The sequence below is a fragment of the Megalobrama amblycephala genome, linkage group LG24 (assembly GCF_018812025.1).
Source record: "Megalobrama amblycephala isolate DHTTF-2021 linkage group LG24, ASM1881202v1, whole genome shotgun sequence".
Classification (NCBI taxonomy): domain Eukaryota; kingdom Metazoa; phylum Chordata; class Actinopteri; order Cypriniformes; family Xenocyprididae; genus Megalobrama; species Megalobrama amblycephala.
In genome coordinates, this window is record NC_063067.1 from 32,656,296 (window position 1) to 32,672,449 (window position 16,154).

At 36.5% G+C, this 16,154-nt stretch overlaps 2 protein-coding genes across 5 annotated transcripts in view; both read left to right on the forward strand.

Annotated features, from left to right (window-relative positions):
• Positions 1-2,596: 2,596 nt before the first annotated feature.
• On the forward strand, positions 2,597-4,550 carry ppp1r3da (protein phosphatase 1, regulatory subunit 3Da). The gene is made up of 2 exons (XM_048178925.1): positions 2,597-2,804; positions 3,102-4,550. The coding sequence occupies exon 2, from the start codon at positions 3,157-3,159 to the stop codon at positions 4,060-4,062; it is 906 nt and encodes a 301-aa protein (XP_048034882.1). The 5' UTR covers positions 2,597-2,804; positions 3,102-3,156; the 3' UTR covers positions 4,063-4,550.
• A 2,439-nt stretch (positions 4,551-6,989) lies between these two features.
• LOC125260409 (synaptonemal complex protein 2-like) overlaps positions 6,990-16,154 on the forward strand; it is a 40,606-nt gene continuing 31,441 nt past the window's right edge. For 3 of the 4 annotated variants that reach the window (XM_048178749.1, XM_048178748.1, XM_048178750.1), the window contains exons 1-5: positions 6,990-7,211; positions 7,577-7,614; positions 7,780-7,920; positions 15,069-15,201; positions 15,288-15,388. In XM_048178749.1, coding sequence (XP_048034706.1) covers positions 7,591-7,614; positions 7,780-7,920; positions 15,069-15,201; positions 15,288-15,388 — 399 coding nt within the window. In that variant the 5' untranslated portion in view covers positions 6,990-7,211; positions 7,577-7,590. The remainder of the gene's footprint in view (positions 7,212-7,576; positions 7,615-7,779; positions 7,921-15,068; positions 15,202-15,287; positions 15,389-16,154) is intronic. The other variant, XM_048178747.1, reaches the window with a different exon arrangement.

Here is a 16,154-nt window from a genome sequence, read left to right on the forward strand (position 1 = left end):
TGAAAATGTGTAAATAAAGCTCTGTAAAAAATGAATTTTTACAACACTAGAGTTACACACGGTAATCAATGAATCAAAGTTCTACACAAACATGAACACTTGGGCTAAATGCAGAAAATACATAATGTACCAAGTGTTCAAATGCAAAGACTGCAAGTCTGGGTAATTATTGTTAAATGGAATAGTTCAATTCTGAATTTCTTGATAATTTACTCACCCTCATGTCATCCAAGATGTTCATGTCTTTCTTTCTTCAGCTGAAAAGAAATTAAGGTTTTTGAGGAAAACATTCCAGGATTTTTCTCCATATAGTGGACTTCAACAGTTACCAACGGGTTCAGTTCAGCTTCAAAGGAGCTCTACGTGATCCCAGACGAGGAATAAGAGTCTTATCTAGAGAAACGATCTGTCATTTTCTAAAAAAAAAAAAAAAAAATAAAATGATATACGTTTAAACCACAAATGCTCATCTTGCACTAGTGTTGTAGTCAAGACCACCTAAACCAAGACCAAGACCAGACTAGCACTCCTCAAATTCATCTGAAAGATCCACATTTACTGCCTGAGAAATGTCTTTTTTTTAAATCAATAATTACAATTAGAATAATAAGATACTATAGAGCTGTTACCAATCATTTGAAATCACTAACAAAATTCATCTTTACACTGCAGAGGTGGAACAGAAGTTGCATCTGAATTGGTAAAATTATAAATGCATAAATAATGTTTTAAAAATAAAAATTTGTTTATTGAACATTTGTAAAAAAAAAAATATATAAAAAAAAATCAATATCACGTTTGCAATTGTGCTGATATTTGTGAAAACAGCCCTCTTTCTTGTGATATTGCTTAATTATATCATATGTTATAATATAAATATCAATATCTTATACAAGTACTTTTTTGCAATCATATTTTGAATTTTGTGGGCATTTGTATTAATTTTGGTGACATTTGACACAATCCCTTGTTGATTTCTGACCCGGCACAACAGTATCAAAATAAGTGAAATTAGAAATAAGTTACTGATTGCATTTGAAGCAGGGAGTTTTACATCCAGTCAAATTAATGATGTTAACAAAGAAATCAGACAATGCAACGGCAATTTAGCTGTTATATCCCCGCAGTTGTGGTCTTGACCGGTCTTGAAATAAAATCCAGAGTCCTTTTAGTCTGAGACCAAAACAAGAAGTCTTTTAAAAAATGGTCTTAAAGGGTTAGTTCACCCAAATTAGTTCACCCTCATGCCGTTCCACACCCGTAAGACCTTCGTTCATCTTCAGAACACAAATTAAGATATTTTTGTTGAAATCTGATGGCTCAGTGAGGCCTTCATAGCCAGCAATGACATTTCCTCTCTCAAGATCCATAAAGGTACTAAAAACATATTTAAATCAGTTCATGTGAGTACAGTGGTTCAATATTAATATTATAAAGTGACGAGAATATTTTTGGTGCGCCAAAAAACAAAATAACGACTTATTTAGTGATGGCCGATTTCAAAACACTGCTTCAGGAAGCTTTGGAGCGTTATGAATCAGTGTGTCGAATCATGATTCGGATCGCGTGTCAAACCGCCAAACTGCTGAAATCACGTGATTTTGGCGCTCCGAACCGCTGATTCGACACAAAAGATTCATTACGCTCTGAAGCTTCCTGAAGCAGTGTTTTGAAATCGGCCGTCACTATATAAGTCATTACTTTGTTTTTTTGGCGCACCAAAAATATTCTCGTCGCTTTATAATATTAATATTGAACCACTGTACTCACATGAACTGATTTAAATATGTTTTTAGTACATTAATGGATCTTGAGAGAGGAAATGTCATTGAAGGCCTCACTGAGCCATCAGATTTCAACAAAAATATCTTAATTTGTGTTCTGAAGATGAACGAAGGTCTTACGGCTGTGGACGACATGAGGGTGAGTAATAAATGACATTATTTTTGGCTGAACTAACCCTTTAAGACCGGTCTTGAGAACTACAACACTATCTTGCACTGCTCTGTGATGCTCCACGCATTAAGTAATCACGTTGGAAAGGTCATGCGTGACATAGGCAGAAGTACCGATCCAGTGTTTGCAAAGCAAACATGTGAAGACCATAAGCCAAACATGCAAAAAAAAAAAGTAAAACAACAATGTCGGACGATTTTGAAGTTGAAAATGAGAGAGTTTTTCGCCCTATTGTGGCACTTCCGCCTACGTCACGCGTGACCTTTCCAACGTGATTACATAAATGTGTGGCGGATCACAGAGCAGTGCAAAGAGCTAGAAAATGAACGCTAGATAAAACCTCGGCTGGGATCGTGTAGAGCCCTTTAAAAACTGCAATTTGAACCTTCCACCCGTTAAACCCCACTGAAGTCCACTATTAGAGAAAAATCCTGGAATGTTTTCCTCAAAAACCTTAATTTCTTTTCCACTGAAGAAAGACAGACATGAACATCTTGGATGACATGAGGGTGAGTAAATTATCAAGCAATTTTAATTCTGAAGTGAACTAACGCAAGCCAAAGCAACTAAGGCAGAGATACAACAAGCCAAAATCAGAGGACATGGCAACCCTGACACTAACTGCGTTTCCCGAGTACAGCTGACACAGTAGCCACGCCCCCTGCCTTTGACATCACTCTCATAACAGCTTTGCGCAGTTTGCACGAAATGCTTCGTATGTGAGTTAAATCACGTAGTATACTTCACCTTTGCACAGTCATGGTCCACGTTATGAACGCTTGGTTTATGAAAATAGCATCGGAGGATTTTCAGATGCGTCGTAAACCCAAACACGTCGGATTTTACTGGTGAGATAATGAAACTCGAACTTCTTCCTTTTTAAAATTTCGCACAGAGCCACAGTCCCTGACTGTACACGTTTGCACTAACACTACCTTTTTAAAAGACATTAAATGTATCTTGGATAAAAGTGATCAGTTTCCAGCTGAGATTGAAGTAGTTAGTGAGCCTGCCATGTTTTCACAGCTGCACAGTATTACCTATGGCAGACAGACTTGCAACTTCCTAGAACATTTAATATATATATATATAATATGTAAATATATCAATAATTACTTATAACCTAGATTGTTTCTCTTTTTCAGGCCTTTCTAAGTTATCTGTGCTAGGTGCACTGGAAAGCAACGATTTCTAATAAACATGGCCTGGTCTTTGGGATGTTGCCATAAAGACACACCCCTCGGAGAGATGAATGCTGACCTATTTTTTACCACGGTATCAGATGGCTCAAAAGAAAGTTCCACACCGACGTTGCAGGACACGTCCCGCTCAAAAACGGACAGCGGGAGGAAGCCAGTTAAAATCCGTCCACCTAGCCCGAGAACCACTCCGAGGCAAACTGCAGGCCGCAGCCTGTCATGTGAACCCCCAACCAAATCCATCATCCAGAGGCGCACTCAGTCCCTTCCATCTCCATCAGAGAGAAGAAAGCTTAGTCGCAGAGCCAGCGTCCGATTTGTGGACTCTTTGGGGTTGGACCTGGAAAATGTCAAGGTTTTTAAAAGCGGCGAGGACCCGTTTGTCCCAGAGCACGTTCTCTTCCGACTGTTGATGAATGCAGAGCTAGCCTCGAGTAAGAGGATGGAGATATCCTTACCGTATTTGAAGCCCATGTTCTCTGTCCAGCCGGGCGAATGTTCAAACTTCACGGATCGTCTGCGTTGCCAACAAGTATGCCTGGAGCGGGTTTTGTGCTACGAGCCTGGCATTATAGGGATCGTTCAAGTTGTAAATTTGGCCTTTGAGAAGGAAGTGAGTGTTCGCTATTCCTTTACAAACTGGAAGAGCTGCTCAGAAACCAAAGCGTACTGGGTTTCAAGCAAATCTATGTCAAACGGGCCTTGCTGTGACACTTTTCGATTTCATCTTCCCGTTCCTCCGTTTATCCTTCACCCTGGGGCTGTGCTGGAGTTTGCGATTTGTTATAAAGTAATGGGCGCTCAGTTTTGGGATAACAATGGTGGGCAGAATTACAAATTGACCTGTCAGAGTTACAACCTGCCTGTGCCGAAGGAATGTGAAGACAGCATGATACACTTTATCTGAGGACACTGAAAGTTAGATTAACCTTCTTTTTTTTAGAGCACTATTTTCACTTTACTTGCAACCCACCAGCATTTTCACTGTGTGAGATATATTGCTAAGCATCTGGAGGTGCCATAGCACATTTCCTTTGTGAATAATAATCTGAAGCCATGTGAAAGATGAGATTTTTAACTATGATTTGTGACTGTTTAACTGGACTGTAGCACTGTATTTCTGTACGTTGACTTTGATCATGTAATGTAGATTCAAAAAGTGCCTTTACTGTATTTTCTACCTTTCAGATTTGCACATATTTGTGTGAGGATTTTATTGTCACTATGTGGTGCAGTTTCAAAATACTTGTATATATTGTAAACACAGATGTTGATGGAATAAATAATAAGGATGTGTTTAATGGAAATGTGGAAAACTGCTTGTTTTAAAGAACTATCCAGCTTTTCTTCACTGTCCTTCAAACCTTCCAATAAAGCCATATGTAGACACACAAATTAAGCTTTTTTTATTTGTAAGTTCAGTTGCTGCCATGATTCAGTTCATAACATCAAAGTTGACATTTACAGTGAACAATACTAAAAGTTATTTACATGTCTTGCATGTTTTTTTTTTGTCCTCTTTGTTTTGAGGTCACACTTGACTCCTTCACTGTCAAAAGTGATCGAGGCCTTGAAATGTAACTTTTTTTTTTCAGGAAAACCAATGAAATATATTTTTGTTCAATAATATTTTTTGAGTATTATTAAGATTTTTGAGGGTATTTTATGATACTATGCAATATTTATACAGTTTTTATTAGGTATTTTTTTCCCATTGAAAATAATAGACTTTTTTTTCTAATATATTTAGGGTTTGAGCAGCGATGGTGTGAGGAGGACCATATTGTAATTGCTCGGTCAATTATTATTCTTCTCTGAAATAAATCACATTTTTGAGGGCCTAAACATGCTCGAAAACTCATAAAACTTTGCACACGCGTCAGAAGTGGTGAAAATTTGCGTCTGATATGGGTTCAGAATTAGGTGTGGCAAAATGTATGTATGCGTGTAGAAGTATGAAATTCAGTAGACACATCTAACAGCCCAATACCTACAAAAAAGTCCCTGGGTGCAAAATCTGAAACCCAACAGGAAGTGAGATATTTTGAATTTTCTCAGCAAAATTTTAGCAGTTTTTGCCATTTCCAGACGTTGTACTTTAACAAACTCCTCCTAGAGCTTTAATCAGATCAAGGTCATATTTGGTCAGTTTAATCTAAAGACATTTGCGACATTAAATTGCAAAGAATCTTGAGTTTTCACTGAAGTGAATCACGTCTGTGGTGGACTGGCAAAATTCGATGTTTCGCCATGAAACAGGAAGTTGTTGTAACTTGGGGATACAATGTCCAATCTGCCCCAAACTTCACAATAGTCCTGGCCTGAAGACATCTACATGCCAATATTTAGTAATAGTCAAAGCACCACCTGTTGTCAGCAGTAAGTGTGGCACGCCAAAATGACTTTGCCATAATTCTCCTGTATTTACATGCATAATTACATGTTGCCCACTGTTCACTGTTTTCTTAAAGGGTTAGTTCACCCAAAACTGAAAATAATGTCATTTATTACTCATCCTCATGTCGTTCCACACCCGTTCATCTTCAGAGCACAAATTAAGATATTTTTGCTGAAATCCGATGGCTCCGTGAGGCCTGCATAGCCAGCAATGACATTTCCTCTCTCAAGATCCATTAATGTACTAAAAACATATTTAAATCAGTTCATGTGAGTACAGTGGTTCAATATTAATATTATAAAGTGACGAGAATATTTTTGGTGCACCAAAAAAACAAAATAATTGACTTATTTAGTGATGGCCGATTTCAAAACACTGCTTCAGGAAGCTTCGGAGCATAATGAATCAGCGTATTGAATCATGATTCGGATCGCATGTCAAACCGCCAAACTGTTCAAATCACGTGACTCTGGCGCTCCGAACCGCTGATTCGACACGAAAGATTCATAACTGTACAACTACTCACATGACCTGATTTAAATATGTTTTTTGTACATTAATGGATCTTGAGAGAGGAAATGTCATTGCTGGCTATGGAGGCCTCACGGAGCCATCGGATTTCAACAAAAATATCTCAATTTGTGTTCCTGAAGATTAACAATAGGTCTTACGGGTGCGGAACGACATGAGGGTGAGTAATAAATGACATTATTTTCATTTTTGGGTGAACTAACCCTTTAAGGCCTCCAGGTGGCAGTGGCCCTGGGTATGGGTATGAGGGCCCTTTCAATTGTTTTTCAAATAAAACAGTATTCCATATATATATGTATACATATATATATATATATATATATATATATATATATATATATATGTATGTATGTATGTATGTGTATATATATATATATATATATATATATATATATATATATATATATATATATATATATATGAATATAGGGGTTGGGGGTGGATGTGTCAATTTAGCTCTCTTGACATTTTAGAGTATCACCCCTTCATTGCTTTGCACTTTTTCTGCAAAAAAAGTGTTTGTACCACCTGAGTTTTCGTATTTTTTCATATTTTCAACCCTTTAACATATCCGAATCATGTCCATGATTTTTTGTGTGTTCACAAAGCTAATGCGACAAAAGTCACCAAGTGTCATCCCATTCGGATGAAGCAAAAAGTTAAAAATTTCAAAATGTATTTTTTTCCGATCATTTTTGACCGAAGACTCAACAGGGTTAAAAAAATATATGTTTATTAAATCCTAGTCATAAAAATATTCCCAGCACGTTTTATTTGTAATAATTCTGCCATTCGACATTTAAAGTACTTTAATTTAAAAAAAAAAATGAACTTGACCATTAAATGTCTGTACGCTCGGTGAGTTTTGAATCGAGAACGATTCAATCGATTCATTGAAAAGATCCGACTCCAAAGAACATGCGCGTGCTCGTCATTTTACTTTCCCGCGTAATCAAAACACAACGGTTTAATACGACCGTCAATCTCTTTTACAAACTATTTTGAGTGACAAACATTTTCGTATCGAAATTGCATCTGAACGATCAGCGTTAACTTCACATTATTTGATAATAATAAATGTGAAAGTTCGTCCTGAAGTCCGCTGAAGCGTCAGTCAATAATCTGAGGTAATCTGAACAGTTAGCTAACAGGCTAAACTAGCTGCGATTTCCATCAAATAACACAATCGCGAATACCATTAATCTTTACTGTTATGTGTGTATTTTGCCACAGAAATTGTGCAGTCTATGCTGTAGATGAGTTATTAAATGACTAAAATCCGCTAACAACATAATTTAATAGATCGCATCTTAAAATAAATAAAGCCAGAGCACGTAGTTTTGTGTCTTTTTAAGTTAATGTAATTTTTACAATTACAAAGACTGACATTTAGAAACTTCAGACTGCTGTATTCTCATCTTTCCTGGAATTGTATTTTCTTTGAATCATCTGCGTCTGAGATCATATTTAATGTCTTCAACATTTAAAACAGGTCGTCTGTGCATCATGGCACCTTCGCAGGATCATCAGGTGAGAATTAAACTCAAAAGAGCTGTTTACTTCATGCTTTTATTTCTGGGAAAATGGATGTAATTTCTCACCTCTGTAATGGTTTTGTCTCCTGTAATTATACGAGATGATTTTTATTCATTTATGCATAGTACCTCAAAGTTCACTTTATATTGAATTACTTAGGTGGAGAAACTGGTGGATGAGGCTTTCAAACACAGTAATTTTCAGGCCTTAGAAAAATTTCTGCAAAATGAAAGCAAGGAGGAAATCTCTTTGAAATGCTCCAGACAATTCATGACCAAGCTGGATAAGCTGTTCAACAGGGTAAGTTATTTGTTTACTATTGCATACATGACTTAAATGGATAGTTCACCCAAAAATAAAAATTCTGTCATCATTTACTCACTCTTACATTGTTCCAAACCTGTATGAATTTCTCTCTTCTTCTGAACACAAAAGAAGATATTTTGAAGAATGTCTGTAACCAAATAGTTGATGGGCCTCATTTACTTCCATACAGTATTTTTTTTTTCCATACTATGGAAGTCAATGAGGCCCATCAACTATTTGGCTACCCATTCTTCAAAATATCTTCTTTTGTGTTCAGCAGAACAAAGAAATTCATACTTGTATGAGAACAGAATTTTCATTTTTGGATGAACTATCCCTTTAAAGAGTTAGTTCATGCAAAAATGAAAATAATGTAATTAATGACTCACCCTCATGTCGTTCCACACCCGTAAGAACACAAATTAAGATATTTTTGATCTGATGATCGAAATCCGATGGCTCAGTGAGGCCTCCATAGCCAGCAACGACATTTCCTCTCTCAAGATCCATTAATGGACTAAAAAATATAAATTTAGTTTTTTTGGCGCACCAAAAATATTCTCGTCTCTTTATAATATTAATATTGAACCACTGTACTCACATGAACTGATTTAAATATGTTTTTAGTACATTAATGGATCTTGAGAGAGGAAATGTCATTGCTGGCTATGCAGGCCTCACGGAGCCATCGGATTTCAGCAAAAATATCTTAATTTGTGTTCTGAAGATTAACAAAGGTCTTACGGGTGTGGAACGGCATGAGGGTGAGTAATAAATAACATTATTTTAATTTTTGGGTGAACTAACCCTTTAAGTGTATGAACTTCGCTGAATTTTTATGTTCTTTAAAGGTTCAGTTAGGTTCTGTAAAAACTACTTTATTTTTCTCCATAGGGAAAAAGATTTTGAACAATAACTTATAAACCTTTAAAGACAGACCTACTGTGAGCTACAAGGTTGTTAATTGTTGGTATTTGCTTTGGTTAAAGCCATCAGCCTGCCATATTTCAACTTATTTTTAAAATAATTGTTTAATGTCAGAATTAGTGGTGAAAAACTACATTACCCATGATGCTGTACAGAAAATTTAACCAATCAGAGAGTCACAACAAGAAAAAATGCTCAAAAAATGCTTAAGCGCCGCCCATTACCATGAAGCAACTGCGAATGACCAGTCAGTCTCACTTACCCGCTCAAAATACTTAAGTATTTGTGTATATGTATATTTTGCAATAAACTTCAAATATATAGTTTTATATATATAATCAACATTTTAAATAAGTAGTTTTATATATCTCCATCATCTTTAATTATACTGTTTGTAATGCTTCACAAAGGGTTGTGCCGATAGACGATAGTATCGTGTATCGACGATAGTCAGAGATATCGATGATGGCTGATGCCTTTGACAATATCACAATGATAATTTTTCCATTAATGCATTCAGTTATTATTATTATTATCAGGGTAGTATTATTATCAAATTAATATTCGGATGGATTGTCAAGACTGCTTGTTATAAAATAGATGCAATATTCTTATACAATTGTTGTTTAAGTCAAGATGAAAACAGCTTCGTTGTTTGTCAGCATTTTGTTTTGTTTCAATAGCACATTAACAAAACATTTTAATGACACTAATAATGCTAATAACAATACAATTACAAATTATTATTAATTATTATAACCTTTATTTTACCAGGAAAAGCACATTGAGATTAAAAATCTCTTTTACATGTTTTAATAATACTACTACTAAAATTATATAGTACTTATAGTCTCCCAGTCCAAACACGGCACAATAATCAGTCATCAATGAAAATCAAAAGAAGCTTCAAACACTGACACTAAAAAACCTAGAAACAAGAAATGTTGAAATATGTCTTCTCATTTTTTCACTATCGTTAATTAATTGTCCACAAGAGAAATATTAAACCAATAAATTTAGATGTGATATACCTGAGGTAGATTCAGCTCTCGTTGTGTCTGAGAGAATGCACTTGCGGCAAAAGCTCGGTCAGTTTTTCTTTACTTTTGCTTTTAGGAAATTATTGACTGTGGCTTGAGACTCATTCACTGGCATAATTCTCATTCAAAGTTTGCAAATTGCATGTGTGATATCTACGGGCTCACCTTTTAGGTAATACATAGACATTTCTATGCGACATGACATTTTTCTTCACCGCCAACTCCATCTTTAAAAAATTCTCATATCCTGCATTAATAAAACAAGTTAGTAATTAAAGGGGGGGCATCACACACAGTTTCTGCCAATCTCATGTTAAACTTAAGTACCAATAGAGTAGTATAGCATCCTTCATATCGCCGAAAAGTCTTTAGTTTTATCATATTTATAAAAGATACATACGCTGTACCGGCGGCTTACGCTGTAAAGCCGAGTGCCTGGAGGCGTGTTGTTGTGAGCGGAGATAGAGTGACAGCTGTCACAAGCATGTCACTTTTGTGTAGAGATCGGCTGCAAGCTATCAATGGTCAGATAAATTTAAACACACGCAATACACCATTGCATTATCTCTGGAGAACTTTTGAATCACTATAATGAATATAGCGTGTAGTGAATGATGAATAATGAATTTATGAATTCACTACGTTTGTGTTGTTTACATTATATGCACTTAGGCACCTATTGCCAAAAAAACAGACATTTGTAGCAGTTTTACTCACCACCTGCGGTTGACTTAACCGGGATCAATCGCTGTGACCGCTCCAACCTTTAGTTCAAACACTGTAAATCCAGTGTAAACTGGGCCTTGTTTATAAATGAGCGCCGATCCTGAGGGCTCGAGCAGCCACGGAAAACATGAGAGATTCTCCATTCATTTTAACCAATAAAAAACTTTATCCTTATTCTGATAGTTAATTTAAGGCGGTTTCTATGGTTATTTTAATAACAAATATCGAGAGCCTCTCAATATTTGTTATTAAAATAACCATAGAAACTGATAGAGAGCGCATCAATGTAATGCTTGAGCACCTCTCTCGGCTCTACTGGGTTCTTTGGGAAGCAAGGTTATCTTTCCCTCACAAACAAAAACACACTTCTTTGGTGGCATTGTTGAATTCGTGGTCTAAAAACAAAGTGACAAATCTTTCTTGAGCAAGTCCTGTGCAGCGCTGCTGATGACTTCCGTAAAGCCGAACGAAGTGCGTTGATGGGCGTGCTCTTGCTCTCTCTCTCTGGTCAACGTGTGCGTGAGCGCTCTTCCGGCAGAAGTGCCCGTACAAGGAATTCCGACCATTTTGATGTCACACAAGCACATACTTGAAAAACAGTATTTTTGGCACTGAAATACTCTGTCATACGCCCGACACGTGTTTTGAAACTTTGGCCATGTTTAGCATGAGATTCCAACTGTTTAAGTAAGTCAGAATGCATGAAATAGCATTATATACCCCCCCCTTTAAATAAGTAAATTAAAGGTGCTCTATGTAAGAATGACAGCTAGTGGTTGAAATGGGGTACTGCAGTCCAAATTCAAAATATTGTTTGCACCACCCCCTCCTGCTCAGACTTGACGCTCTCACGGGTTGCCAGTTTGAGGACACGCAACAGGAGCGAGCTCAATTGACATTGGAATGCGAGGAGACTTACATACTGTAAGACAATTAGTTGATTTATTGATTTATGATGAGTTGATATCACATTTTAATATGCCCCCGTTCATAGAGATTTTTAGATGGATGCTGAGGCTTTTTAGGTCGGGTAGAGTCTGCGATTTCTGACCAAGTTTGTTCGCTGGCTTCCATGGCTTGTGTTTTCCGCCAACTGGCAACCCGGGGCGGCGAAATACTATTGGGTAAATTGGCAACGTGCGGTCTTGCACAGAGCAAAACAAAAACAGACATTCTGACACGGAACGCACATTTCAAAGTAAAATAACTGGCTGTAGCAATGGTTTTCAGAGAAACTAATATGTGAACTGAGCATATTTAATAAATATCTGCAAACATATTATGGTATTTTAATGCTTTAGTACAGTCAAAAACCTACATAGAGCACCTTTAATAATCAAAAAAAGGTAAACTCTATTAAATTGTATATTAATAATACTATTTAAAATTGTACCTTTGTACAAGATTTCAGATTTTCAAAAACTTTTTTTACTTGAAATAAAAATTTGTAATGTTGTGATTCACAGGGCTTAAAGTTTTTCCACCGTGCCAGATCGGTGGAAGAAAGTTTTCACTTTTAACTAAAATAACATTGCTAGCCAATCAGAAGTTGAATGGGGCGGGTCTTGGAAAATGCGTGGTTGAGAGATCCAGCTGCATCCGAGTCCTACTAAAGGTGCAGTCACACTGCACTTTTCATTCCATTGACTTCCATTCATACGCATGCGAATGCGACAGACCGGAAACTCTGACCTGCGAATTCGGATCGTCGTGAAGACGTGCGACCAGTAGAAGATCGACATGACCTCTTGGCTGAATTAATAATATATTTGCAGTAAAGTCGAATAGGTTGTATATTTTTACACTTTATATGTATTACTATATGTTATATGTTGAATTCATGTTAATAAAAAAAAGACGCTGTAGACCGTGACGTCATATCTCGACCGTTGTGGCATCCGATGAAATTTCGTATGTTCAAAGTTGAGTGTGACCGCAGCATAACTTGGGGGGATATCAGGGTGAAAAGCACAATAAACCTCACAAGAATCGAATGGGCTACTTTCCCATAGACTGGAGTGAGTCCATAGATGTCTGTCGAGGTGTCGCAATTTTTCTTGGCCCACGCAAACTGATCATCTCTTCCGCTTTACTAGTTACAACATGAAATAAACATGAATTAACATCCTCAGGTATGTTGAAAGATACTTACCGAAATCCGTACCATGCCACATGCAATCGATCAGTCAGCATTTCAACTGTGGAAACGCGCCAATAAAACAGCTTGTAAAAATGTCACTTTTACCATCACATTTACCCCCCCCAAAAAAAAAAACGTTCAATGTCCAAAAACTCATTAGTCAGCCACAAAAATGAACTTAGAGAGGATTCATTTTGCACTATAGGCTAGTGCATATTCATTGTATTTGTACTTAACATGTGCTTCAATATTGATTGTATAAATCTGTTTTATGACACCATTTAAATGTTTAAGGCTTACATAAAAAAACGAGTAGAAACATAATTAGGCATATGTCATTAAAAATGTATTATAACATCATTATAAAAACTTCCTCATGTATAATTTATATGTAAGTAGCTTAATTTAACCTAATATTATAATGATGTGCCATCTGTGGTTCCCTTTATCGTTTACAGCATTAGTTGAGAACATTTTTTCTTTGAGGAAATTTGCCATCCACTGTACCTGATAGGCCCCATATTAATCAATATTGAATTGAAGGTAATCAAATTGCTAGCTTCTGAATCAAAATCAAATCCAATTGTGTCAATTCCCAGCCCTAGTGCCAATGAATGTTTTCCTATTTATTTTCTTGTCAGAGTGCAACAGAATGCTTTGTTTACATGTTAAAATCACAAAAATTGTTCTCCTGAGGGAGGATGCCCCCAGATCCCCCTACAACAAGTAAATTCATACACACGTCACCTTTTTCACCTATGTTAGGTTTGCAGGTATGGTGTGACTTGAAAATACGCATGTGAACGTTCATTGCAGAACACGATTTATCTCTCAACCACTTGTAAATCTGTGTAAATTTGTGTCAAATTAAGCTAGTATTAAAAATTTCCTAGTATTTAATTTACCATTATTTCTTTTGACAAAACAATATCAGTTATTTCATGTTTTAGATTGTAGGTTGTCTTGTACACTGTCAAGGAGAAAGCTAACCAGCAAAACTTGATATTAAAAGCATCCTAAATGCTACATGCAGGGCTCAATGCTAAGGATTTTTTCTACTTGTCCTGGTTCGGGCCAGTGGTTCAAATTTTTACTTGCCCCGCAAAAATTTTCACTGGTCCCACAACAAAGATTAAACTTAAGTTAATCAGTCAAGAGCAGTTACAAATGCATAAAAATGTTTTTAATGTTGAAAATATAAAATGTTAAATGCTGTTATTTGAAATTATTAAAAAAAAAATGAAGATACTTCAAATGTGACATTAAACCCGCCAGTAGGTGGCAGTGAATCACTGTTAATGAGCGAATCATTGAGATTGAACCGATTCATTCAAGCGGCTGATTCATTCAGGAAGTGTTGTTCAGAGACGCAAAACTATGCTGTGGACTTTGGAACTATTTTCGTTGGCGAAATACAGCGAAACAGACGATTTGGTGTCTTAAATGTAAGTCACTTGATATTAAGTTTTTGTTCATTAAACTCTATGCTGAATACAATCAATATAACATTTGTAATCATGCTAATATGTGTAGAAAAATGGTGCTCTTTGTGTAATACTGGTTAACTATATTAAATTATATAAATATAAAATATATACAGGGGCATTTTTGCCCCTTATCTTGAATTCTGGGGGCATTCTAAATGTATTTTAATAGACTAAATCATGCAGTGAAAGCGTGCAATCTAAATATGCACGCGCACTAGTCTAACCTACTAGACGTAGGCTATAGTGCATGCGTGCACTCAATGGGTGTGTTTGTTTGTTTTTTGTAAAGTAAGGGACATAATCTATAATATCAGATCGTTCGAATGTCGAATCGACACTTACGATATCATAGACGATATCCCGATTGGGTCAAGTGACCTTTCCGTCAACTGTCCCGAGCGTCGTTCACACTGGCCCCGGGCCATCGGGCAGTTCTTATTGTCGAGCCCTGACATGTGTTTGCACCATATTGTAGTGAGTAACCTTTCTTGCTGTTTCAAATAGCTCACCATAATCTGTAGTCTGAGCCTGTCACGGGCTTATGGCAATGGCAGATAAAATACTAGTTCATTTCAAGGAAATCATTATCAAATAATGTTCTTTTTTTGCCAAATAACCCTGCGAAAATTCAGGCTCAGGATTTTTCTTTTTTGCTTTAACCCATGGATTCACCTTGTAGCTGATTTATTTAATTGCTTTTAAGTCTTTAACGAAGACTTTTTAAAATCCTTTTGGGAAAAATGGATGGGAAAAATCCTTAATGAGCCAATGGCACTGAAAAAGTGGGTGGGCACTAATGCACTCTTTTGTGTGTTCTTGCAGGAAATGGATCTTGGAAATGTGGACCATGCTTGTCTGGTGCTTACCGTTTTACACAAATATGGCGAGATGCTGGTGTTTCCAGGGGGTGGAGGAATATCTGTAATAGTCGCCCATGGATTTGTTAAAAAGATAAGTGTACAATCAATGTTTCTGTTCCCATATGTCTGTTGTGGTGAAAGAGAATAATATATTCATGGCTTAAAATGTATGTTTACATAGTGCAGTGGTTCGAGAAGGCCAGAAAGCTGTGGGTGGAGGCAGGGTCATCAAGAAATGAGACATTGATAAAGCTGGCTGAGGACTTCTTTGATGCACTGATGGTTTGTAACAGCACATTTTTGCGATAAAAGGAAATGCATTTAAATTGTTATGTTTACATGCACCCAAACATTCTGTTATTATTCAGATTGATGACTTTTTCCAGTTCTGAATGTGGCGACTGGGTGCTGCGCATGCACTGAAATTTTGTTCAGAATGCATTTACTGTAATGCACATGTAAACAAATTATGTGCATTGGATTGCAACTTTTAGGGTTTGTACTGCATAAACAAGACTTGGATTGCCAAAAATTAGTGCATGTAAACATACGTATTGAAAGCAATCACATATGTCAAAATGTTTTGCTGCAATATGACTTAGCAGATGTAATTGCTAGGAAAAGAGTACAGGAAACAAAAGTACAAAAGAAACATATTTAGTGAAGCAACATTTTTATCTTTTTTTCTGAATATCCCAGAAATAACTCTTGCGCCCATTACATCATTCAGAGCCCAAGTCTACGAAGTAGTGATCATAAGATGGAGCCGCAGACTCAATCGCAAACACGACTGTCAATCATGACGTTACACCCCGTTTTTATAGCATTAAATAACTAACTAAAACCAAACGTATTAGAAAAACGAACACTTGGACATAGGTCAGCGTGATAAGAACTACTTAAAATGACAGAAACCATATTTGGAAAAATAAATATTTGAAGTGTAATTGGATTTTTTAGTTTTACTCGCATCCCATTCGATTACATGAAGAGGGTGGGGTTTATGATTTTTATTGTAGCCAGTCACCAGAGGGCAAACAAAATGTTT

What these genes read in the sequence shown, in the direction of transcription:
- ppp1r3da (XM_048178925.1), top strand. Translation starts at nt 3,157, where the DNA reads ATGGCCTGGTCTTTGGGATGTTGCCATAAAGACACACCCCTCGGAGAG.